Genomic DNA, 23,979 nt, shown 5'->3' on the forward strand with positions numbered 1-23,979 from the left:
ACACGGTAACACTGTGTTTGGCTTCAGAGAGATGAAGGGGGTGTCCCAAGTGGGGCCAGACAAGCTGCCAACAGGGAGAACAGCAGATAGAGCAGAGAAAGTTAGAACAGGGAGCTATGGTGAATCCAGGTGGAGAGCAAATACAGGGTGATATGCTCCCCCAAATTCCATGGAAATAGTAAGGCAGGGCTGGGAAGAAACCTTCTACAGAAGGTGGGATCGGGATTCACAGTATTTCCTTTGGGTATGATGATCCCTGCAGCCTGGTGGGCTAGTGACATCTGTCACATTCCCATCTATTTGGAAGGTAAGTTTATTATCTTCCTCTTCCCTTCTCCTCCTTCTCTCCCCTCCCCCATTTTTTTTTTAAGAGAAATTAGTTAAGCATCTAAGTCGTCTTTGAATATTCATCCAGCTGGAGGTAGAGACCAGGGCCCGAGTAAGGTTGCATCTTCCTCTGACACCCAAGATAAATAGTGCCACCTCCCTTTGCCCCCGAGTTAGCTTAATAAGACCATCAAAGATGAGCCAATCCCAACATAACCATGTCAAGCCAGGGTTACTTTTCTCCACTGTGGTCTGTAACACCTTCTGACTTTGTAAGTCCTAATATAAACCCTTCCATTAGACTTCATCCCTGCCCCAACGCAGCTATAACCCACACACTGACCACAACAGGGGTAAGAACAGGTTTCTAACCAGAAGGGATCACTCCTCAAACTCAACACTTACAGAAATCTATCTCCTCAACAGCAACAAAAATTAATAAAAATCTTAACTCCTCTCCCTCTGAATTTATTCCACCGACCTCCTTCTCACAAAATGTTCCTGCCTCCAGGACCCGTCATTTCCTGTGATAAATCCTTTTAGATCCAGCCCCTCAGAGCCAAGAGCCCCTTCTCGCCACCAAGCTCGCTCGGCACACACACACCTCCCAGGATTCCAGCCCCTTCTTTGCCAAAGGGAGGCAGGGCCCGGAGCATGACAAAGACGGCTGTTTCCTCAGAACTGGCAGCCCAGTCCCATGACCTGTGATTGCTGACACGCACTCCCTCACAGGGCCCAGCCTCCTGAAACCCACGTCCGGGCTCCCAGTAGCAAAGCAGCCACCCCCTGAGCCACAGAGCCCCAAGCCCCTGGAGGCCGGTCACATGGGAAGAACTCCTTCCGATGCCCCAAGGAACGCTTTGCCTGAGTCTGTCCTGGGGAGCTATTCAAGGGGCGCCCGTGTCTCAGGCACTGTCCAGTCCAGGTTGTGTATTCTGTCCCCAATTTGGGTAGGGACGAAAAACCATCCTTTGTTTCTTTACAGTCAGTGTTTGTTGGCATCCTCTCATCACTCTATTACTTTGCAACTTTTCAGTTTCCACATCTCTCCAGAAGCACACAAACCCCTTGGGAATCAGGGAGAGAAAGCACACAGCACCCACTCACTTGCAACACAACTCCCTGGACGCCCCTTCCCTGGAGACCATGCATCTCATCTGTGAGTTCCTGAGCACCAGCCCAAGAAGCTCTGCTGGCTTAGCTTCAACTCCCCTCTACCCTCTGGTGCCTTAAAGCCCCGAATTTTGTCCATCTTCTCTGGAATCCGTAATTCCCAAGTGTCCCGACTCAGAAGACACTCGGCAGCATGGAAGCAGGAAAGTACAGAAGCCCCGGGGTGGGATTCCAGCTCTTCACCTCTCCTTCCACCTTAAGACAGTTTGTTCCCTTCCCAGGACAGCATGGCTCTAAAGGGGACACTTAGGAAAAACCTCTGTGTGGAACCACCTCGTTAGGAAAAGCCACCACCCAGATCCCTGCCCATTTGTCCCACTGATACCTGCTTTCCAAGAACCTCCTAGCTCCCTCCCCGAAGCCCCCAAGCCAGTCGCAATTCAAAATCTTTTAGGAAGAAATGAAACAACTGTCTGTTTTCTCCATTGGAATAATACAGACGATCACCCTTACCTTCTCTGCCAAGTTTGGAACAGTTGTTCAAGTTTCCCTCCCACCTACCCCATGCCAACAGTGTTGTAATTACTTTGAAATACCATCTGGGAGAAATCATCATTGCAAATATTTAAAGTTCCAATTCATAAAAAGGCAAAGACTCCATCACACAAAAACACTCTACCTGGGATTTGGCAAATCTTTGGGCGATGGAGTTATCCAGGAAAGCATTCCTCAACACCCCCAAAGCACTTGTTGGTTCTACCTCACTTTCTCCCCAAGAGTAGTCTAACTCGTCTGCACGGACATCAGCGAGAAATTAAAAGAACAAAGTGACGCTGACGGCCCTCTCGTGACACATGTGAGATGCTAAGCTTGCTGCTTTTTCACCGGCGCAAAGAGGGGAGCAGAGAACCATGTGAAGCAGAGTCAAACCTTCGCGGTGCAGTTCCACAGGTCTCACAGCCCTGTACCCTATGCAGAGCTGGGATGTCTGACTTTTATCTGCAGGCCGTTACCAGGGGGACTGGGCCTCCCAGGCCTGGTCTGTGTCTTGTGAAGGTTACATACCTCAGAAGGTTAAAGCTCAGATCAAGCCTCTTTGCAAAATGTCCACAGTCCCTGCCGAGGTGCTCTGGAATCTCTCTGCAGTCCTGGCCTATGTAGGACACCTGGAAATTAAATGGAACAGAAACAATTGTGGCCAACGGAAATCACCCAGCTGCTCACAACCCTGCGTCACTGATCCGATGATTGCTTCCGCAACTTGAAACACACGCTTCACACACGAGAAGCCCCACGTGTGGCTGTTTTCCTGATCAAATCAGCTTTGGGGGCTTCAGGGACTCTGCCAACAGCTCCCCTTTGCTGGTACACTTAGCATGATGGAGACTAATCCCAGCACAATGGAAACTGGACTGAAATTGGCCTGATTCAGATGTCCCCAAAAAAACCCCAACGTCAGAGCACGCTGGTATAATCACAGCAATCAGCCTCTTGCTCAGGGGCCTTCCCAACAGCTGCCCCTCTGGCTCTCCTGCTTCCCCTCCTCTGCTCCCACCCTCCCCCAAATACCCTGCGATGCACATCACCTCATAAAAGACAGAGCAGATGCGCGTACCAGCATCCAACCTGCAGGGTGCTGGAACAAATAGGGTTGGACAAGAAAACCTCCCCAGACCGCCAATCCCATCCTATTTCCACCGTGTATAAAATGTCCTCCACACTCTGAACGAAGCTGACTCAAAGGCGATGGGGCAATGATGGGTGGCCAGAGCTTCCAAGACCCTGTCCTCCAGGGATCCTTTGGCAATCAACCCCACTCTGCTTGCAGAGCTGCTCCCTCAGGCATTCTTTTACTTATTTTATTATTATTATTATTATTTACCTAGAGTGTGCCCAAACATTAAGAGGCTGAACTGAAATTTGATCCCAAAACTTCTGGCTGTGACAAGGTCAGAGGGCTTTCTCACTGCTCCGAGCACTGAGTTTCTGAAACTCACTTTTACAGATAGCACACTGCAGGAAGGACTGGCAACTAATTCCAAAACCAGTAAGACAAACCAGTGACCAGTTGGCCAGTGGGTCACAGTACATGACGCTTTCCCACTAAAGGACCCTACCTTCAATTGCTCGGCAGAAATTCGTGGCTGTAGCCTTGATCCTTTCCCCCTGCAAACCCTCATTTTTCTACACATACAGACAAGGATGTCTTGGAATTAGAGCGAGGTGTCCAGGGGGGTGGGGAAGTTATGATTCCTAATTGAGAACAAGAATATGGTGGCCTTCTTGCATCCTCAGGTACTGGGTTAAACTGTATCAATTACTAATATTTCGATCATTGTAGAACTACACAACAGTACTTTCATGTGGCTCAATCTAATACAAGTCACGCTGCACCCTAGCACCCTCAATTTTTCAGGTCATCTCTCAACCCTGTCCTATCCAATGGGGGCCAATCGTTGACGATACAACATCGTGTATTCACTCTCCTTCGGTAACTTTATTCCTGGAGGAGACCAAGTGGGGATAAGGGACAGAAAAATAGCTGACTCCAATAAAATTATTTTGACTTAGGAAGATACAGGCTAGAAACTAAAGAGCTGTAAGTTCAATATGATACCCTCTCCCCTTTCTACACGAGACCCATCTTTCTTCAGAACTCCTTGTGTAACAAATTAAGTTCTGCTTCCAAGCAGAGATGGAAGTTATACACTAAGGAGAGACTGGAGAATCTAGGGATTTCCATCACTCAAATGTCTACTCCATCGGCAGCTTCTTCTGTATTATATGTTCACATTGGTCCCAAGGCCCAAGGTGCTCACCTGAAGACCCATCCCTTTCACCCAAAATGCACCACCATCTTGTACACATCAAAATCATTCAAGACCTCTGCTATATATGAAGCAGAGGCTGAGCTTTCAATGTAGGAACTGAGTTCTTTCCTCATAGGGTCATCAAGGGCTAAGTTTAGTAGGGACTCAATCAAAACCCCTCGTTTTATACAGGGAAACAGACTCCAGAGGCCTGCCCACTATAACATATCTTTCTTAATGATAGAGCCTGGACCACATCTTGCACCAGGAATAAGGACTTCCAACATGCAGGCCACGGAATTCTTAAATATCCACACGTGGATGTGGATTTTCTTCATCAACAAAATCCAGTGGTGCATCTATCATCAAGTTTCGGCTTCAAAATGAGTCTTCCTAGCTGAAAGGTCTAGAGCTACCTCATGACACCGTGTGGAAGGCCCCAGAAGAGTGTCAGAGCCTGGGGAAAGAGGGACATTTGCTCCCCTTTTGCTCCTGTAGGATTCCACTTCAGAGCAAACAAACACCAAGGACAGCTATCACCATGAAGCATTCGGATCATTCACAACATGTCTAACAAGGATTCCATCAGCTTGTTTTATTCCATGGTCTTAACAGCGCAATATCCCCAGAGAACTAAACAAAGCACAACTTGCTCCTATTCCACAGAGATGAGGACCATGTCTCCAAAATTTTGTAAGAAAACCAACTTGATAAGCCATCTGCATGCTTAGACCACCCTCACGGTAAACTGGAAGCTTTCTGAGATGTGAGTTAAGTCAACCATGTTGAAGGGTCCAAATTGGCTGGAAAAGGCTTCAAAGCAGCAAGCAGTCACTGCCAGGCACTGCAACCAACACTCATAATGAGAGGAGAAACTTATTCAAGAAGTGCTCCTGAGTGGAAGACATGACCTCTCAGGATGTCAGGAAACTTTCTGGAGCATGGGACCACCTAACATAAAACAGGAAGCCAGAAGAGCCAGGTCAAAAATAGTTTGCATCTTCAGCAAACAAGAGAAGGGATACAGAGCTTAAGAGATCTTAAATGGCACAGAAGAGCCCATCCAAAGTGAGAAGTCATTGCATTTAGTCAATTCTCTTGATGTTGAGTGAACTGAAGAACAAAGTTTCGTACTTTTAGTTTGCCTACCTTATGTAACATGCACCCCAAGACTTCTACCCTGCGTGGAATTACAGCAGAAAAGGACACCATTATCAGGGAAATGAAAACATAATCAAGTTCAAGACCCTTACAGTGAGGAACACCAGACGGAAAAATAAGAATGTCTTGGTGGGATACGCAGATGTTCATACAGCCAGCTCCTCTGAGCAGAAGCTGCAGAAAATTACCAAACTGCAGAACACTGAGGGTCTCTCTTTGCAGTTGGGATGGTCTGGCTCCTGAACTTTTCCGTAGTAGTCAGACTGAGAGGAGATTATTTTAGGATGCCTGCCCCCACCCAGGGGTGAGGGATTCTTAAGTTCACAGTACTGGAAGCTCTGTGAGAGTAGAAACAGCTCTGGGCATGAATTTGGGTCCCTGTGCTCCTACTTACTAGCGGTATTATCTTGGATGGGTCACAATCTCATGGAGTCTGTTCCTCTTCTATAAACTAGTTAAACACGAACCACCTCCAAAGGTGTTAAGAATAATGTAACTACTAACATTTATTAAAAGCTTACCACCTGGCTCTTAACTAGTCAACCCTGATTAAACAGCCCCATGAGTCACATATTACCCTGTAAGTTAAAACTGAGGAATAGGATAAGTTGACATATTTAAAGTACACAGCCCTGTCCTGGGCACCTAGTGGCCACTGGGTAAATAGTTATTGAATCAGACCAATATTCCTGTGGCAGGGGTTTCTTATTCCAATGTCTTTCGGGTATGAGATTTCAGTACCCAAATTTCAAGTTTGCATTTATACCTGCAGTTGTATTAATGCCCCTACTTTAATTATCCTAAGCTAGTGGAAAAGGAAGATTGAGGCTTTCGTACTGAATATAAATGATGCATTCAAGCCAAAAGAAGACCAAATGGAGTCAGATCCATGTTAAAAGATTTTTACAGAGAAACGTGTAGGGAGGACCACCTCATCCCCGAGTGTGTGGTGTTACAGGTCTGTGCAACTCCTCAAACCCAGGGTGATGGCCGTCAGCCTACAGCAGCACTGAAAGCAGTGACCGAGTTTCAGCAGAACATCATCCATCTCATTAAATTGTTTAATTTTACGGGTGTTACGGTTTTCATCTCTACACTTAAGCCATCCCTTTATTTGGGGCTTATAAGTCTCTAAATACGAACTTAGAAAAAGTTCTATCTGGTCTTATGTTTGTATACTTAAGCAATATTGTAATAAAAACAGTAATACTGTGGACTTCACAACAAGTGGGGTTCCCCCCCCCCTTTATAAGGATCCCACGTTTGAGAAGTACCATGTAATACACATTCAAGGTGCTATATCTTTTTTTTTTTTTTTTGCGGTACGCGGGCCTCTCACTGTTGTGGCCTCTCCCGTTGCGGAGCACAGGCTCTGGACGTGCAGGCTCAGTAGTGGCCATGGCTCAGGGGCCCAGCTGCTCTGCGGCCTGTGGGATCCTCCCGGACCGGGGCACGAACCTGTGTCCCCTGCATCGGCAGGCGGACTCTCAACCACTGCACCACCAGGGAAGCCCAAGGTGCTGTATCTTATAATGGCTGCAAGAGGGAGAATGCTAAAAAGACCCTAACCCCAAGGCCACCACTCAGATTCACTGATCTAGGAGGTTTAGAATACGGCACACTAATGACCCAACAGCATTTTCCCCAACCTGCCTGCTCCGCTCCTTCCCTGGCAGCTCCATCTGTTTAGAACTGTCCCCAAGGGCCCAAAATGCCTCACCCACAGGTCAGTGAATGTCCTTGGGCAGTTTGGGATGTGCTAAAATCAAGGGGCGCAAAAAAAAAAAAATCAAGTTTGGGAAACAGGGGAAGAAAAAGGGAAAGGGAGGCACAGGAAGGCGCAGCCCCACTGCCAAGTCTTCCATGAAGCTGCAAGAAGCTACACCCAGAGAACCCTGGGTCTGAAATGCAGAGACCTAGGTTCTGGTGGGTCAGGGACCCTGCTTGGGCAGAGGTCCTCTCCTCCAGCCCTTCCCCCAGCAGCCTTGTTAACTCCCAGAAAACCCCTTTTCCCTGCCTGCTAAATAAGATGCATCATTTTAACCTCCTTCCCAGGCTGGTACCTCCCTGGTCTGCTCCCTTCTGAACTCTGAGAAGGGGAAACATTCCCTTAGACCAAAAGTAACCTCAAAATCTAATTCTGCCTACAGTACATGCCTTAGGCAATCCAAGGGGAGAGCCTCAACACCTCAGAACCATTTCTCTAGGGTGTGCAGGGAAAGGTGGGAAGGAGGAGGGCTGGCTTAATCAGAGTTTAAAAGGGACACCTGGCTTCTCCAACAAATAAAAGGCACCTGGTCCCCATAATGGCTGAGTCCATCCCTCCAGCAATGACTAACACCACCTAAGGCTTCACTACAGGGCTGACAGCAAGTAAAGCTGGATGTCTATCACCTCGGGTTGAAACTGGAGTGTTGCCATTTCCCATGGACGCCTGTTAAAGAAATCAGGACCAAAATAAAACTGTAGAACTGTAGCCTTCTACCCACCTCTGATTAGGGGCCTATGGTCAGAAGCCGGAGCAAGTCTGCAGCAGAACCCCCAACCCAGCGCCTGCAGGGATGCATCACGATTTTCACTGTCTTTCATAGATTCCTTCCTCCGAGGGGTAGCGGGGGGAAAATAAAAACCCATAGCTACAATTTATATTCTACAACTGCACTGGTGTACAGACAAATATATTAAAACGTTTCTTTAACCAAGGTTCTTTTTTTTTTTCTTCTGGTTATGAAAGAAAACTTTTTTTGTGGGCCCGGGAAAGTACCGTGGGCTGTGCGTACTACCCACTCGGCCTGATGGAGAGCTCCGCGGGCTGGCCCCTGGTCAGTGAGCGCTGGGGCTGGAGGGGACCCTGGCGACCTGGGGGCCTCCCCCCTCCTCCCATCCAGGAGGTGTGCCAGGCGCAAAACCGAGCCCGTGCTCACCAAACTCGGGTAGGCCTGGGCATGGAGCCACTCCCCACCTGCCGACGCAGCCCCCTGCAGTGAGGCAGGGAGCCCCGTCTAACCTCGGGACGCCGCTCGCCCCAGGGCTCCCTCGCCCGACCAAATGTGCCGAGGCGGGGGCGGGGTGGCCCCAGCATACTTACTTGAACTCCACTGACCACAAGCCCAGCCATGGCGACGGGGCGGACGCGCTGTACCGAGTGCGGAGCGCGGAGCAGAAGCGCGGCGGCGGCGGCGGGCAGCTCGGGGTGGCTATTAGTTCCGCACTGGGTGGTCAGCTGACCCGGCGGAAGCCCGAGGCGCGGGCCGGGCGTCTGAACCTCGGCTCAGCTGTGCGCCCGCCGCCAGCGCTGGGCCGGGCCTCGAGCAGGTGAGCCTCATTCAGCGCCCTGCGCGCCGTAACAGGTGCCCACAGCGCCCGCGCCCGACTCACTGGCGAGACCGCCGGGCTTCCCCGTGCCCCGCCCCCGGACTCTACGGCTCAGGAAGGGTCAGGGCAACGGGAATAGCAGCCCCATCTCATGCCCAGAGCCCTGGCGCGTTGGTAGGGGCGCACTGGGGGATGGAGAAGCAGGGAGGTCTCCCATCACGGGCTCCCCATCGCAGCCGTTAGCCAGGGGCGTGTGGAGAGCCAGGACTGTCCTCCATTTCACAATCCGGATTACATAACTGTCCTCAACTGCAGGGAGGAGGGGCATATTGGGAACTCCTGTCCCCAACTCTGAAGGGAAGAGGGCAGTTGAGAGATTGAAAGGACACCTGATGGGGTGGAGTTCCCATTTGCATGGGGAGGAGGGAATTGAATTTTTCTATAAATAAACCACTGGCTCAGCTAATAGCACCCCACTTGACAGGAATACGCCCTGGGAAGAAGTGCTGAATGATGTCCCCAAATTTCAGGCATCCCTTATTCTCTCTTCTCACAGGGAAATGTTAAATGTGAGGCTGGAAGTCGTCCATGGGGTCAGCTCCCCACACACAGCTTTGCCTCATTTGGAAGTGAGGGGTAGCCCCTGCTGCCTCCTGTCTGGGTGAAGTTAGGCCCAGGGGATGGGTAAATGGAAGCTCATGCCTGTTCTCAACTGAAAGGACCCTAATTTTCTCTGTACTTTTGCCTTCATACCTCCAGCACCAGGATGCACAAAGCTATCACCAGAATCCAATTCAATGTCACATTATCAGCCATCCCTTATTGCAGCTGAGAGGCAGCCCGGCCTTAACTAGCCTTTCCATCCTGCTCCCTTCATACCAATGAGTATAGGCACCATTCTAATAGAGAAGGGAAAACTGGGTCCTCACGCACCAGACTCCAGGTCTCACAGGCATTCCAGGGACCTCAACTCAGTAGGCCTATTGATGATTGTAGCTCCCCATCTCCATCAAAGGGGGTGTTCACAGGACTTTTCATTGGTCCCTGTGTCTAAACAGCACTTAGAAGGCCCTGGTTGTGCAGCTGACGGTGATGATTACGATACTGGTTCAGCATTTTGTGGCCGTCATGGTTCTCTCTCAGGCCTGGTGCCAACGCACTCTAACGTGGGGGTTGACCTCTGAGGGTTGACCCGCCTGCCCTTCTCTCTGCTGGGAGGAGCGGACACAGCAAAGTGGAGCTGTAAGAACACACACTTGGCTGTGTTTACCTTGGTGGGTTCCAGGAAATGCTTGCAACAAAAGGCCCCACAGGCCAAAAAAGAAAGCTTGCCCTCCAGAGATAAGGGGGATCAAAGGGAATCTTCTGAGGCCTCCTGCCCCCGGCCAGCCCCTCAGGCTCCTCCCTCATTCTCTGCTGGATGCACCCTCTCTGAGTCCATTGTCTACTTTTGTCTGCCTTTCCTGCCTGAAAAGAAGGAAGTGATTCTCTACCCTCCCCCGGGGGAACTTTCCCCTTGGCCTTTCTAGATGGGCTTTGACCCGAAGGAGAGAACATGTGGAAATAAACTGACACCTACTCAGAGATGAAACTGGAACCCCACCCCTTCCCCCTACCAGGAGGAGGGTGCTTGAGGTCATTTCACCCACGCCCCTGCCTCCATACACGGCTGCGTCTTCTGAGCATAGAAGGTCTGTTCTGCAGACCCTACTATCCACCAATGACACCAAAGTGAGCAGGGATCTTTGCCACCTTTCCAAACCCCCTCACTGCTGTTCCCTTCTCTACACAGCCCCAGGGCGATCATTCTAAATGCCCGATTTGACCCTACCTGAAATCTTTCAGTGGCCTCCTCCCAATCTAATAATACAGCCCCAAATCTTGAGCCCAAAATCATCAAACTAATGTCCCTCAAGATCTTTTAAATCCCATCAACCTTTACCTTTCCTGCCTCCTTTCCTGCTTCTCCCATCCTCTGCTCACCTTTTAGTTGTTGGTTTTGCCTAGAATGCCTCCCCAACCGCTCTGGTCTCAACTAAGTGAACACATCAGGAAGACCAGTTGACTGTAGGGAAGAGGGAATTGGGAAATCACAAAGAATAAAGTTCAGGATATCTCAGATTAAAGTGGACTTTAGGGCTTCCCTGGTGGCGCAGTGGTTGAGAGTCCGCCTGCTGAAGAAATGAATATAAACTGATGATTATAGGGAGCTATTGAAAATTCTTGAGCAGAGTAAACATTTAATTTTTTTACTGAATGTAGTGGGGAAGGGCTTCTCTAGAAACAGACTGGATTCACCTCTCCCTACTCCCCTCAGCTTTGGGAAGTTAGTCTTCATGACAGAGGAACAAGGAGAAGGAAGGCAAAGGGGAGGGAGAGGAGAAGGAGAAAAAGAATCTGTATCCCTGGACCAAGGAAGATTGGAAGAGCGGGGAGGGGACATTCTTCTACCTCATCACCTTCTTGAGCAAAAAGGAAAATTTAATAGAAATAGCAAAAGGTAAAAAAGAAAGTGAGAAAGAAGGGAAACTATAAAGGAGAGAAAAAAAGAAATAGCAAAAGGTAAGTTTTTTTAGGTAACATGGTCCTCCCCTTGGGAGCTGGCCCAGAAGTGGGCAAATGAGTCCTTTGGAATACAAGGAGTTTACAAAAGTCAACAGGGGGAATGAGTCTTGTTGAGGCTTCTCCCTGAACACAGCTCTTCCTGCCCCTGCCCCAAGAGCACTGAGGGAAAGGGAAAGTTCATGCAGTCATCCAAGTTCTTCCTCAGTCCCCTCGCCCCACTCCTCAGCCAACAGAGAGGGAGCTGCAGGCACCCCCTGCCTTACCCTATTTATACCATAGCCCCTCTGCCCCAGCTTCCAAGGACCAGGCACTGTGCCAGGCACTGAGGGTACACATGACAGAGATATACCCTTTAGGAGAGGTTCATGCTTAGACATTTACAGTACTATGTCAACCTGAAGTGCTATAATTGTAATCCTGTTTTCTGAAACCAAAATTGAGACATGCAACCCAATATGTATAGTACACTCAAGAGGACCACAGAACAGAAAGAGTTCAGATCAAACCTGGGCTGAATTCTGGAGTTCTAACATGCATATATGGAGAGTGAGAAGGCTCAACACATATAGCTAGACACTTCCTTATTGCCCTTGATGAAGAAGGCAATATTTTATTCCCACTGTCATCTTTGTTATTATTCTTCTTCTTTGGCAGAAGAGACCTTTTCCCCTAGAGTCCTTCCTCCATCACATTCCTGGGGATAAAAAGGAAGATCCTGTTTATTTCCAATCAAGGGAGTTGATTCTGGGGTCGGCCAGAACCAGCGAAACAGGAACTGATTCCTTAAATCTTCCAACTCCGTGCATCAGCAGCTGAAAGAAAGACAGGGCCAGTTAACAAAGTTTTATTAGCATTCCTTTCTATCCTGAATCTCTGTTCAGCCTGACCTCGTTTCTTTCAGGCTCAGCCCGAGCAGGTTAAGATGGTTGCTGTAATTAATCACGCCCCAGCCCCTAGTTCAGACTCACCACATTAGATTTCAATGAAAAAAAAAAAAAAAAAAAGCTGGATGTCTGCATACAAAATGCTCTTCGTTGCCGAAGCAGCCTCCTTTCAGCCTAAAAGAAGGAGTCTGGGAAGTGTAGGAAAGAGGGAAGGTTTCCAGGCCCCTCTCTGCAGTTTGTGCAGACATGTGAGGGGACTGAGGATGATCTATACTCCAAAACACCTCTCCGCTCTCCCAATCCGAACAATTAAAAATTTTAATATATATTAAATGCAATCATAATGTCTGGCATGAGTCTTCGTCGCACAGATGTTAGTTTATTATTTACTATTATCATAATCATTATTATCATTATTAATTCTCAGTGCCTCAGATTTCCCTTCTCTTTAGATCTTAAAAGGTTCTGTTGTTGTCTCTCTACTAAAATACAAACATTAGCAAGGAGTGGGGAAGTGAGCAGGTTTGGGGAAGGTGAGTGGGAAAGGGGTTTCTGCTTTGCTTCTGTGGTTTTTTGCAACATGCAAATACTACGTTGTAATTAAAAACAAAGAGAGGAGGGAGATTGGCGTGGAAAAGGCAGGGGGGAAAAAAGAATTTACAAATGAAACTGCCATCTGCTGATTTCTTAGCATTATTTTCACAAATCCTGAAAATAGCAATGAGAAACCAATCTTATTCCCCAATTTGCCTGGAACTTGACAGATACTCTAAGTCCTTAGCTGGGCTCAGGAGCAAGGTCATCTCTGACTTGGGGAGAGGGGCTCATATTGGACTTTTGAGAGGGAAAGGGATCCTTGACCAGAAGAACCTGTTCAACTTTATACTGTCCAGTGGGGAAGAAGGGAGCAGTGTCTAAGCCCCAACTACCCTTCCAGAATCCCAGCTTGGCTTGGAAAGTTTCTGCCACTTAGAGGTTGAGGAACCTCCCCCAACCTCAATTAAAATATATGGAACTAACCAGAGAAAGACAAATATCATATGATATCGCCTATATGTGGAATCTAAAAAAAGTCTACAAATGAACTTATCTACAAAACCGAAATAGTTACAGATGTAGAAAATAAACTTATGGTTACCGGTGCGGGGGTAGGGAGGGATAAGTTGGGAGATAGGGATTGACACATACACACTACTATATATAAAATATATAACTAAGGACCTACTGTATAGCACAGGGAACTCTACTCAATACTCTGTAATGGCCTATATGGGAAAAGAATCTAAAAAAGCGTGGATATATGTATATGTATAACTCACTTTGACTCAATATGACTCACTTTGCTGTACACCTAAAACTAACATAACACTGTAAATCAATTATACCACAATAAAAATTTTTTAAAAAAAGAATTATGAGACTTTCAGCATGTCACAAAAAAATATATAGAACTCAGAAAATGACATTCTGATTCAGTAGGTGGTACCGTAGCATCTCTATTTTTCTCAAGTACGTTCAAGTCATTAGGATTTGTGATAACCCAAATTCACTGCTTCATCTACTCCAGCTACTGATATGGAAACCAAGCCCTAGAGAGTAGAAAGGAATTACCCAAGGTCACCCAGCCAATGAGCAGCTGATCCCAGGCCAGAGCTGTGATCTTCTGAACAAAACATGATTCCTCCTATGTCCCAATAAGAACAGGATAAAGAGACGGGAGGAGTGCCAGAAAGATGCCATTTCACATCTAATCACTTCTTGTCACGTTGTAACCATTTTCCTCATGTGGAGCCCCACGCTGATGGATCAGAAATAACATTTTCAAACTTATATCTGCAAGGAAATGGCTATTAATGTTCTTCCTCTCCTTTTAGAGTGCTGAGGAATACATATTAATTTTCTCTCTACTTATATTGCCTATTTGCAAATTGTATTCACTACCCAGTGCTCCAATTTGTCCTACCCCTGAAGAGATTAGGATGAATAAATGTGTTCCTGGAAATAAAAGAAAAAATTTGTCACTGAGATTTATAATTATTTACAGGGATTATTTTAGAATATATGGGGGGGGCAATAATAATAATGTGCATACGAGGGTTCTGGCATGATTTACCAGTATTAATTTAGCGTCTCTTCCCACTTCTTCGAAAGGAAGCCCAGCTCTCTCTGCAGCTCTGAGCCAGGGGCAAAACAGCTGTCAGCTGCACCTGGCACCACCAGCACCCGAGGCTGAGGGTCAGATGAATGGCTGGTCAAGGCTTATAGTGGCCAGAGTCCTGGGTTCAAGACCTAGCTTTGCTACCAACCAGTTGGGTGCCCGTGGAGACTCTTTCACTCCTAACATCTTCAGTTTCCTTAAACGTAGACTAACTGATCTAAGGAGCTATTTATTACTAAAATAAGAATACAAGTAAGTGTGTACAGCTCCCCAAAATAAGAGGAACGAATATACTCATTAGTAAATATTTAGTAAGCACGTACTATGTGTCAGCACTGAGGGTAGAATAAGGACCAAGACAGATACAGTCCTTACTCCCATGAGGTTTACATGGAAGACACAGGTAACAAGCAGATAAATAATATAAGTTCAAGTCTGTGAAATACATAATCTCAGAAAGCGTTGACATGTGCTATGAAGACAAAAGCAGACAATGTGAGAGAGAGTCGGGGTGGAGATGCTAATTTAGATACAATGTCCAAGGTCTCTGTGAGAAGTTCAGAGCCTTTCTCCTGTGAAATCCTGGATGAGCAGAGCATGGACCGGACCTCAGCCCCACTCACAATGCTTCTGTGATGCCCAAACCGCACAGCTTCAGACAGCTGTGGGGTGTTCTGGGGAGGCTTCTCTAAGGGGAGCAATAATTGAGCTGAAGTCTGAATAATAAGATGGAACCAGCCATGAGAAGACTTGGGAGAAGGGTTTTCCAGGCAGAGGGAACAGCAAATGCAAAAGCTATGAGCGTTCTCTTAGTCTTGTGTTGTCGTGTTGTCACTTTGCTTGTGCTTGAGTGGTGAACTTGAATTCAAGTGCTTCCAAGGGTAGAGTCACCCCAGCCAGAAAGATGAGTATCCCAGGACAACTGCATCAGGCTTTGGATGGCTCCAGAGCACAGGTGGGCTGAGACCTCAAGATGCTGCAGCTGGAAGAAGAGACATTCACAGGCACACAGAAGTTCTACAGCTCTATAAAGCATCTGCAATTTTCGTGGAGAAGAAAACACAGAAGAATCACTAACCTTGATACATGACTGCACTGGCACAGACTGTCACAGACACACAAATGCACACAAACACACACGTAAGTGCATACACAAGAGACACATGCCAATGCGAGAATCACGGGTTCCATCTCATGGCTATGATCTGAGCCCTGAACCGCAATCCGAGACACACCCTGGCCGCCCATCTACTACAATAGCTACTACCGGCCAGTAGAGAATGCAGACACTTTATAGATTGTTGGTACTTGGAACCCAGAGGGTTTATAACTTTTCCTGAGGTACTGGAAATTCATTCATTCAATTCATTTATTCAAAAATATGTATTGAGTGCTGGCTGTATGCTTGACACTACTCTGGGGACAGAGCAGTAAAGAAAACAAAGCTTCTACCCTTGTGGAGCTTACTTTCAGTAGGGGGATAGATAACAAACAAATAAATACAGAGTATGTCAGGTGGTGCTAAGTAAGAGAACAATAAAGCAGAAAAGGGGGATAAAAAGTGCCAGGGGTAGACGGGGGGATCAAAAGGCCCCACTAAGAAAGTGATATTTAGGCCAAGACCTGTGGGAAGCAAGGGAGAACCAGGTGGACATCTAGGGGGAAAATAATGTTCCAGGCGGCCAGAACAGCAAGTGCAAAGGCCCTGAGGCAGGAGGTTGCTTTGCAGGTTTGGGAAACAGCAAAGATGTCAGAGTGGCTGGGGTGGAGTAAGCAACGGGGAGAATAATAGTAAATGAAATCATGGGGCAGAGTGTAGGGCGGGGATGAGGGGGGCAGATCGTCTATCACCTGATGGGCTGAAGTTAGGACTTGGGCTTGCACTCCAAATGAGATGGAGAGGCTTGAGCAGAGGACCCATATTTTGTAAGTATTGTTCTGGCTGCTGTATTTAGAACAGACCAGGGACAGGAAAGGGCAGAAGCAGGGAGACCAAACAGTGGGCTATGGCAGGAATCCTGGAGACAGGGAACAGCACCCAGGTATATCTTGAAGAGGGCATCAACAGAATTTCCTGATGGGTTTGACATGGAGAGTATGAGAAACACAGGAATCAAGGATAACTCCAAGATTTTGACCTGAGCAACTAGAAGGATGGAGCTGTCACACTGAAATGGATGAGCAGATTAGCGGAAGGGGGGAATCAGGGGATCATTAGACCTAAGAAGTCTGGTATGACTTTGAGACATGTAAGTGGAAATGTCAAGGAGGAAGCTGAACATATGAAAGTGAAGGAAACAGATCTGTACCAGAGTTAGAAATTTCAGAGTCCTCAGCTTTCAGATGGCATTGAAAGCCACGCGAGAGGATGAAAAAGATCTGAAGACTGGGCCCTAGAGCACTAACAGTCAGAGGTCAAGAAGAAGGGGAGGAACCACAGAGAGACTGAGAATGAGCGGCTAGAGAGGTAAGGAGAAACCAAAAGCAAGTCAGGCCCTAGAAACCAAGAAAAGAAAGTGATCAAAGAGATGGAGTTCCAACATAATGACCAATTCAGCCAAGGATCATCAGGGGATGTTGAAAGCATTGGGTGAACAGGAAATTCACATGGTCTCAAAGTATCCTCCCACAGATTGCCTATAAATTACAAAGGGGAAAACATACCTTTACAGTGAAGAGATCTGGCAGTCACAACCTACCCAAGAGCTCAAACTTAGCATCTCCAAGGGTGAGACAACCTGACAATACCGACCTCTGATGGGATACAATAGGAAGTACACACCACCCACATGCTATTCCTGCCAAAACGTTTGGCCAGCATCTACTCATGAGGAAACAGACAAATCCAAAAAGTGGAACATCCTTCAAGACAACAGTTCTAACTTGGAAGGTATTATGCTTTGTCTGAAATAAATCAGACAGAGAAAGACAAATATTTTATGTTATCACATATATGGAATCTAAAAAATAAAACAAACTAGTGAATATAACAGAAAAGAAACAGACTCACAGATATAAAAGAACAAACTAGTGGTTACCAGTGGGGAGAGGGAAGCAGGGAGGGGTAAGATAGAGGTTGGGAATTAAGAGGTACAAACTACTATGTATAAAACAAATAAGCTACAAGGATATATTGTATAGCTCAGGGAACACAGCCAATATTTTATAATAACTCTGAATGGAATATAATCTTTGAATTTGTGAATCACTATACTTACATAATATTGTAAATCAAGTATATCTCAATAAAGAGAGAGAGAGAGAGAGAGAGAGAATGGGACTAGACTGTCCAAAATGTCATATCACCAGGGGGAAAAAAGGAGGTAGGGAGGAATGTTCTAGATTAAAATAGACTAAAGAGACAAGACAACCAAGTGCAACGCATGGTCCTTTATTAGCTACTGGAACTGAGGAAAAAGCTAAAAAGACATTTTAGGGACAATTGGGAATATTTAAATTGGAACCATTTGATGATATTACTGATGATATTAAATTAACATTACTTTCCTCAGGTGTGCTAACTGTATTGTGGTTTCATAAGAGGTGTTCTTTCCTTAGGAGATGCAAGCTGAAGAAATTAAGATAAACATCAAGATGTCTACAGCTTGCAAATGGTTCAAGGGGAAAAAAGTGTGTGTGTGTGTGTGTATGTGCGTGTGGGGGGGTACATGTTACATGGTAACATGTTAAGAGCTGAAGAGTCTAGGGGAAGGGACTTGGCCATTCATTATCCCGTTCTTTAAATTTCTTAGAAGTTTGAAATTTTTTATAAATAAAGTGTTAGAATAAAAGAAAGAAGGAGTGATTAACTTGTCCAGCGCTACTTGAGGTCAAGTAAATTGAGGACAGAGAGTTCACCACTGGATTTAACAACAGGGAGGTCATGGGTGACCTTGCAGATGGGGAGAGCTCAGAAGAGGCAGGCAAGGGCCAGATCATAAAGAGCTACACAGGCCTAACCGTGACCACAGTAGGAGTAAAGTGCTCACATTTGTGGTGGAGGGCAACTGGTCTCACAGTTGTGGGGAGGATGGATTAGGAGGGGGAGAGCAAGCACGGGAAAGTGTCCTCACAGGCTCTGAAAGTGCAGCCCCACTCGCCATGAAGGGTGGTGAGGGCCTGAAGGGAGAGATTGCAAAGAGACTGCAGCCCAATTGCTAAGACTTCATGTCTGTTTGGGAGTCGAGGATGAGGGAGCCAAGATGGTGCCATTCACCAAAATACCTGATGGGGAGGGGGCAGGGGGACTTGATGCATTTAAGTCTACATGCATTGTGCCCTCCTGAGGGACGCAGCAGATGGGACACCCTAGGATCAACATCAGCATGTGACAATAATGTAAATGCAGCACGTTGAGGACCTGGTGAATCATGCCCCCACTGTGCTCTGTGCATCTGATAAGCCAGGACTTCGGGTGTGACAGTGACCTGGCGGGCGATGCCTTTGTTCCTAAAGTCTCCTCGTCCTGGGGAGCCCCTATCCCAAACCCCTTCCCAGTGCTGCTCACCTTTTTGGCAAGCTTTCTCCAATGCTCCAGCTCTCTGCTCCGGGGTCTGAAACATCATTGTATAGCCTCTCCCATGTGCCTGGCATTAATGCCTGCTATTTGGTGTTGCTATGTACATTTATTTCTGTCCCTCTCTTCCCAACTAGGTGATCAGTTCCTTGAATGTAGGGAACCCAGTTTATATCTCAAGATATTCCCAGCCTTGCCCAGAATAGGCCATCTATAAACTGGGAAGAAGAGAAGGACAGAGGGAGGAGGACGACAAAGACCAACACTTAATATTCCCCCTAAAAGCTCACCATGCTGACTCCCAGATGTGGGGACCACTTCTACCAGTGGCGGTGGAGTTACTTAGAGGCCACTGCTGCCAGCATCCCCGATTCCTGAGTTAGAACCCCTGGTAGGAAGCCTCCCTGAAACAGCCCACGGTGCTCTCTCCCAAAGCTGTTTGCAGTAAGTGACTCACCCAATTAAGAGTATCTACATAACAAAGCCTCACCAAGCTGCAGAGGTCACGCAGACTGTGAAGTGTGTCTTTAGTGTGCAGGGAGAAGGTTCACTAATTACCAGTCATTTCCACCCCTCAAGAGCCTGTCAGCTTTTGAGATGCAGGGGATAAAAGAATCCCCAAATTCCCACCCCACACCAATCACTGCTCCCTCCCCAACCCTCCCCTGCACTTCAAACCTATGACTAACAAAGTGCCAGGGACGGGCCTCTGCCCACCTGGCTCAGCGCCTGGAGGAAGGAAGGAGAGGAAAGAGGTTGCCTCTGATTGGGAGCATGTTTTAGTAAAAGGAAACTGGGAGGGGCAAGGGAGCAAAGAGAGTTCTAACGGCGCTGCTGCGTGGCCTCCGTTAAACAAGCAAAACTTGTATTGTTTTATCTCGATTTATAAAGGTGATAAGTGTTTGCAGTAGAAACTACAGGTAGGCAAGGAGAAAGCTAAAATCACTCACGATCCCACCCCCTGCGATGACCAGCGGCTGGTCGCACCTCACAGCCTGCTTCCTGGGTGACATGTATTAAACATGGGTGTGCGCGTGTTCCTGCTCTTTCATAACCCGTGTTTTCATTTAATGAAATATTTCAAATGGCTTTTGCTCCACGAGCACACAGAAAGAAAGCTGGCAGGGATGCTGACTTGGGCTAGCAAAGAAGATGTGTTTGAGCATCAGAGCACAGGAGGGAGGCATTGCCAGAATTTCTGAAAGCTGAAGGAGGCCATTGTGAGGCAGGAAAGGGCCCTGACCTTTGGAATTCAAATGACTTCCTCTCTATGAACCTCAGTTTCCTCATCTGTAAAATGGGAGTAACACTGCATGCCTTATAGGATTGTTGTGATGATTAAGGGAAATCTTGGTTGTGAAAGGACTATACAAGCATTGGACATTTTATTCCTCGTTTTAATAGGCATTCATTCGTGGGACTTCCCTGGTGGTCTAGTGGTTAAGACTTCGTGCTTCCACTGCAGGGGGCACGGATTCGATCCCTGGTCCGGGAACTAAGATCCTGCATGTCACAAGCCATGGCCAAAAGAAAGTGTCCATTCGTGCCTTTTCTTTTTTTTACTTAGCCCTTGGCTAGTCTGTGTTGGGAATAAAAAGAAGGCATCTGGTTCAGCCCTAGAGGAGCTTAAAATCTAACTGGGAAGTTGAGCATACACATATGCAAACACAGAGTTAAACAATATGAATAGCTAATAAAAGATGTCATCAATTAGTAGATAATTAAGTGTCAGATGAGTGGCACAGACGGCACTCCAGGGGTTCAGAGGTAAGAAAGAACCTGCCGGATAATAATAATAACCACTTCGAGCACTTTCTATATGCCAGGCACACACGAGCATTGTCTCATTTCATTTACCCACTGACCTATGAGGTAGGTACCATCATTACATCCATTTTGCACAGGAGGAAATTGAAACCTCAGAGAGGCTAAGAACCTTGCCCCAAGTCACACATCTAGGAAGTGTGGCGGAGTGGAACCAAGCAGCTGGACCCCGGGGCCCACCACACTGAAACCTATGATCTACTCTGATGGAGGTGGGGGAGGGGAAGCCAAGCCCTGTGCTGAATGGTACAAGAGGGAACCTTAGAAACAAAGATGGGACTGAGGAGGGTGGCCTGGTGTGAGGGAGAAGATCCCAGTCTGGCCGGATGGCTAGTCTGCACGAACAGTGGAAGCTTTCATGGTAAGAAGATTGAAGGAGAGGAGCTAAAGCATGTGAAACTTTTTTTTGGTAGAAAACAGGTCACCTAGAAGGGCTTGAGGCAACCGAAGGTCCAATGAAAGCAGTTCTGGGGAAGTGGGGCTGGCAGGAGACACCTTAGGAGGCTATTAGATGAAGGTGAGGAGGACTGAAGCTGGGGCAGAAGCACCCAGGGGTAGGTGGACAACCATCCTTCCGAGAAAGCCCTTGTTCCTCTGGTTTTTCATCTCTGTGACATTTTGAGCTCATCTACATTTCGTTCCCATAAGCTCCGGCCTCCTTTTGGCATGTTTACTAACTTCTTTCACACTTTGGTTCTGCAAGAAATAGCTCATTCATTCATTCCATCAGCTACCACGTCAAAGGGAGAATCAATCTGCACAAACTGGGGGTTAATTATCATTAAAAGGGGAGGAGGCTGAAGATGATGCTGATATCCGGCAGAGCTGACCCTCCCCAGACTCCCCAGTCCTCCCAGCCTCTCAAGCCCAGTGGGGGACCAGTGTCCCCATATCAGCCAGCTCCACAGGCCACTGCTGCCATTTCTCACTCCACACCCTACCATCCCTGCTGAAGGGGCTGGTCCCCCACCAGCGAATGGCAAAAAGACTGCCTTTTCTTCTGAAGAAGCAGTACGGGGAGACTGAAGACATGGCAAGGCCTTTGGCTCTTCAAGCAAAACTTAGAGAATGTGACAGAAGAACCACATGGTAGAAAGAAGGTTCAGTAGCAAAGGTGGGGGACAAAGAAAGAAAAAGCTTTGAAAAGGTATTCATGTAACCAATATTTATTGAATATTGTTGATGTACATGGCAGACTCTGCAGGGAACAAAAGCAGGGTGACATCGTTTGTGCCCTTAATGCTGTAGAAAAGGTGGCGGGGTGTGGGGGGAAGGAAGGGAAGAAGTAGAGCTAGAAATAGAAAAAGAAAGAAAAAGTAGAATAAACACTGAACCCAGAGACATGAAGCATCCTGGCCAAAGTCAGGGGTTGGGGAGAGTGCAGGGCAGTGTGGAGGAGAAACCTACCTCTTCCTTGATTCTACCCTATACTCACACACAAGACCTCAAACACTTCAGGCTACCACCTGCCCAAGGAAATGTAGCCCAGAGGCGTTCCCATGCCATTGATTGCATTCCACAAACATCTTTTGAGCACTGCAAAGTGCCAAGCACTTAAGCTCTTGAACTCTGCTGAGAAGAATCAGAGGTGATTGTCATCTAAGGTGGTTGATTTGACAGTGTCCTTGATGCCTTAGAAACTTTAATCAGACATACCGAGTGGCACTGAGGCTTATGGGGACAGAAGACTAGAAGTAAAAGGGAGAAATTCTGTACATTCCCCCACCAGATGGGGATAATCTTTCTTTTCTCACTGGGCTTTGTTAAGAGGTAAGTAATGTAAAGTTATGAGGCTACAGTAGAACAGTGTCCAAGACACAGTAGGTATTCTATAAAATCACCTGAACATTATGTTTTCTCACTCAATTCCGGCATGACTGACTCTCATTACTGAATTTACCAGTTTTTCTGTTGAAATCGTTGCCTGGCTAGGTTGGAGGTATTCAGTCAGGCTGCTTGGTGTTGGGGTCCCCATCACTACTACCCATCCTAGGAGCCCACGGCCACAACTAAGAAGTAATCACCATCATGGGAATGTAAGTTGGTGCAGCCACTACGGAAAATAGTATGGAAGTTCCTCAGAAGACTAAAAATAGAGCTACCATATGATTCTGTGTTCCCACTCCTGGGCATATACCCAGACAAAACTATAATTCAGGAAGATACATGCACCCCTATGTTCATAGCAGCACTATTCACAATAGCCAAGACATGGAAACAACCTAAATGTCCGTCAACAGATGTGGTACATATATACAATGGAATATTACTGAGCCATAAAAAAAGAACGAAATAATGCCATTTGCAGCAACATGGATGCAACTAGAGATTATCATACTAAGTGAAGTAAGTCAGAAAGACAAATACCATATGATATCACTTATATGTGGAATCTAAAATATAGCACAAATAAACCTATCTATGAAACAGAAACAGAATCACGGACATAGAGAATAGACTTGTGGTTGCCAAGGGGTAGGCAGGGAGGGAGAGGGATGGACTGGGAGTTTGGGGTTAGTAGATGCAAACTATTACATTTAGAATGGAAAAACAACAAGGTCCTAATATATAGCACAGGGAACTATATCCAATCTCCTGGGATAAACCATAATGGAAAAGAATATAAAAAAAAGAATGTATATATGTGTATAACTGAATCACTTTGCTGTACAGCAGAATTCTGAATAACTGTAAATTATTCAATTCTGAATAACTGTAAATCAACTATACTTCAATTTAAAAACATAAAGAAAAATAAGAAGTAATCACCATCAGATCTGTTTAGAAGCCACCCAAAGAGCCAGGCTATGGCAAACCAACTGATATTCTTGGTTGTGAGTGATAGAAACTGGCTCTGGCTAACTTAAGCAAGAAAAGAAATCTATCAAAAGGATATCAGGAAGCTCTGAAAATCAATAAGAGGACTAGAGACCCAGACTTGGGAAATGGACAAGAAAAGAGAGCTGGAAAATGGTGGTGTCGCTGGGCATGCTACTGCAACAGTCTGGTTAGGCCACTGCCTGAGCGGCTGCCATTATCACACTGGACATGGCAGCAACTGGCTAGTTGCTCCACTCTGCCTCCCCTAGAGAGTCAATGCCATTGCACTGGGCTCATTGCTGCTGCTGAGAAGGGTTTCCAATCCACCCCAACCCTCTGCTCACCTCTTGAGGAGCCTCAGCTATAAGGGACAGGGAGAAGGATGTGGCCCCTTCAGCTTATGCAGGTGGAAGCAGGTCCTATATTATAACAAGCAGGAAGCAGGATTCAGATGCTAGGTAGACAAAAGAGGTAACACTGAGGGTT

At 46.8% G+C, this 23,979-nt stretch overlaps 1 protein-coding gene across 1 annotated transcript in view; it reads right to left on the bottom strand.

The window, feature by feature from the left end:
• LRMDA (leucine rich melanocyte differentiation associated) overlaps window positions 1-8,994 on the bottom strand; it is a 1,082,484-nt gene extending 1,073,490 nt beyond the window's left edge. The window contains exons 1-2 of the mRNA XM_024740463.1: window positions 8,500-8,994; window positions 2,506-2,606 (exon numbers count right to left, since the gene is read on the bottom strand). Coding sequence (XP_024596231.1) covers window positions 2,506-2,606; window positions 8,500-8,529 — 131 coding nt within the window. The 5' untranslated portion in view covers window positions 8,530-8,994. The remainder of the gene's footprint in view (window positions 1-2,505; window positions 2,607-8,499) is intronic.
• Between the last annotated feature and the right edge of the window lie 14,985 nt (window positions 8,995-23,979).

The sequence above is a fragment of the Neophocaena asiaeorientalis genome, unplaced genomic scaffold, assembly GCF_003031525.2.
Source record: "Neophocaena asiaeorientalis asiaeorientalis breed wild unplaced genomic scaffold, Neophocaena_asiaeorientalis_V1.1 scaffold484, whole genome shotgun sequence".
Classification (NCBI taxonomy): Eukaryota; Metazoa; Chordata; class Mammalia; order Artiodactyla; family Phocoenidae; genus Neophocaena; species Neophocaena asiaeorientalis.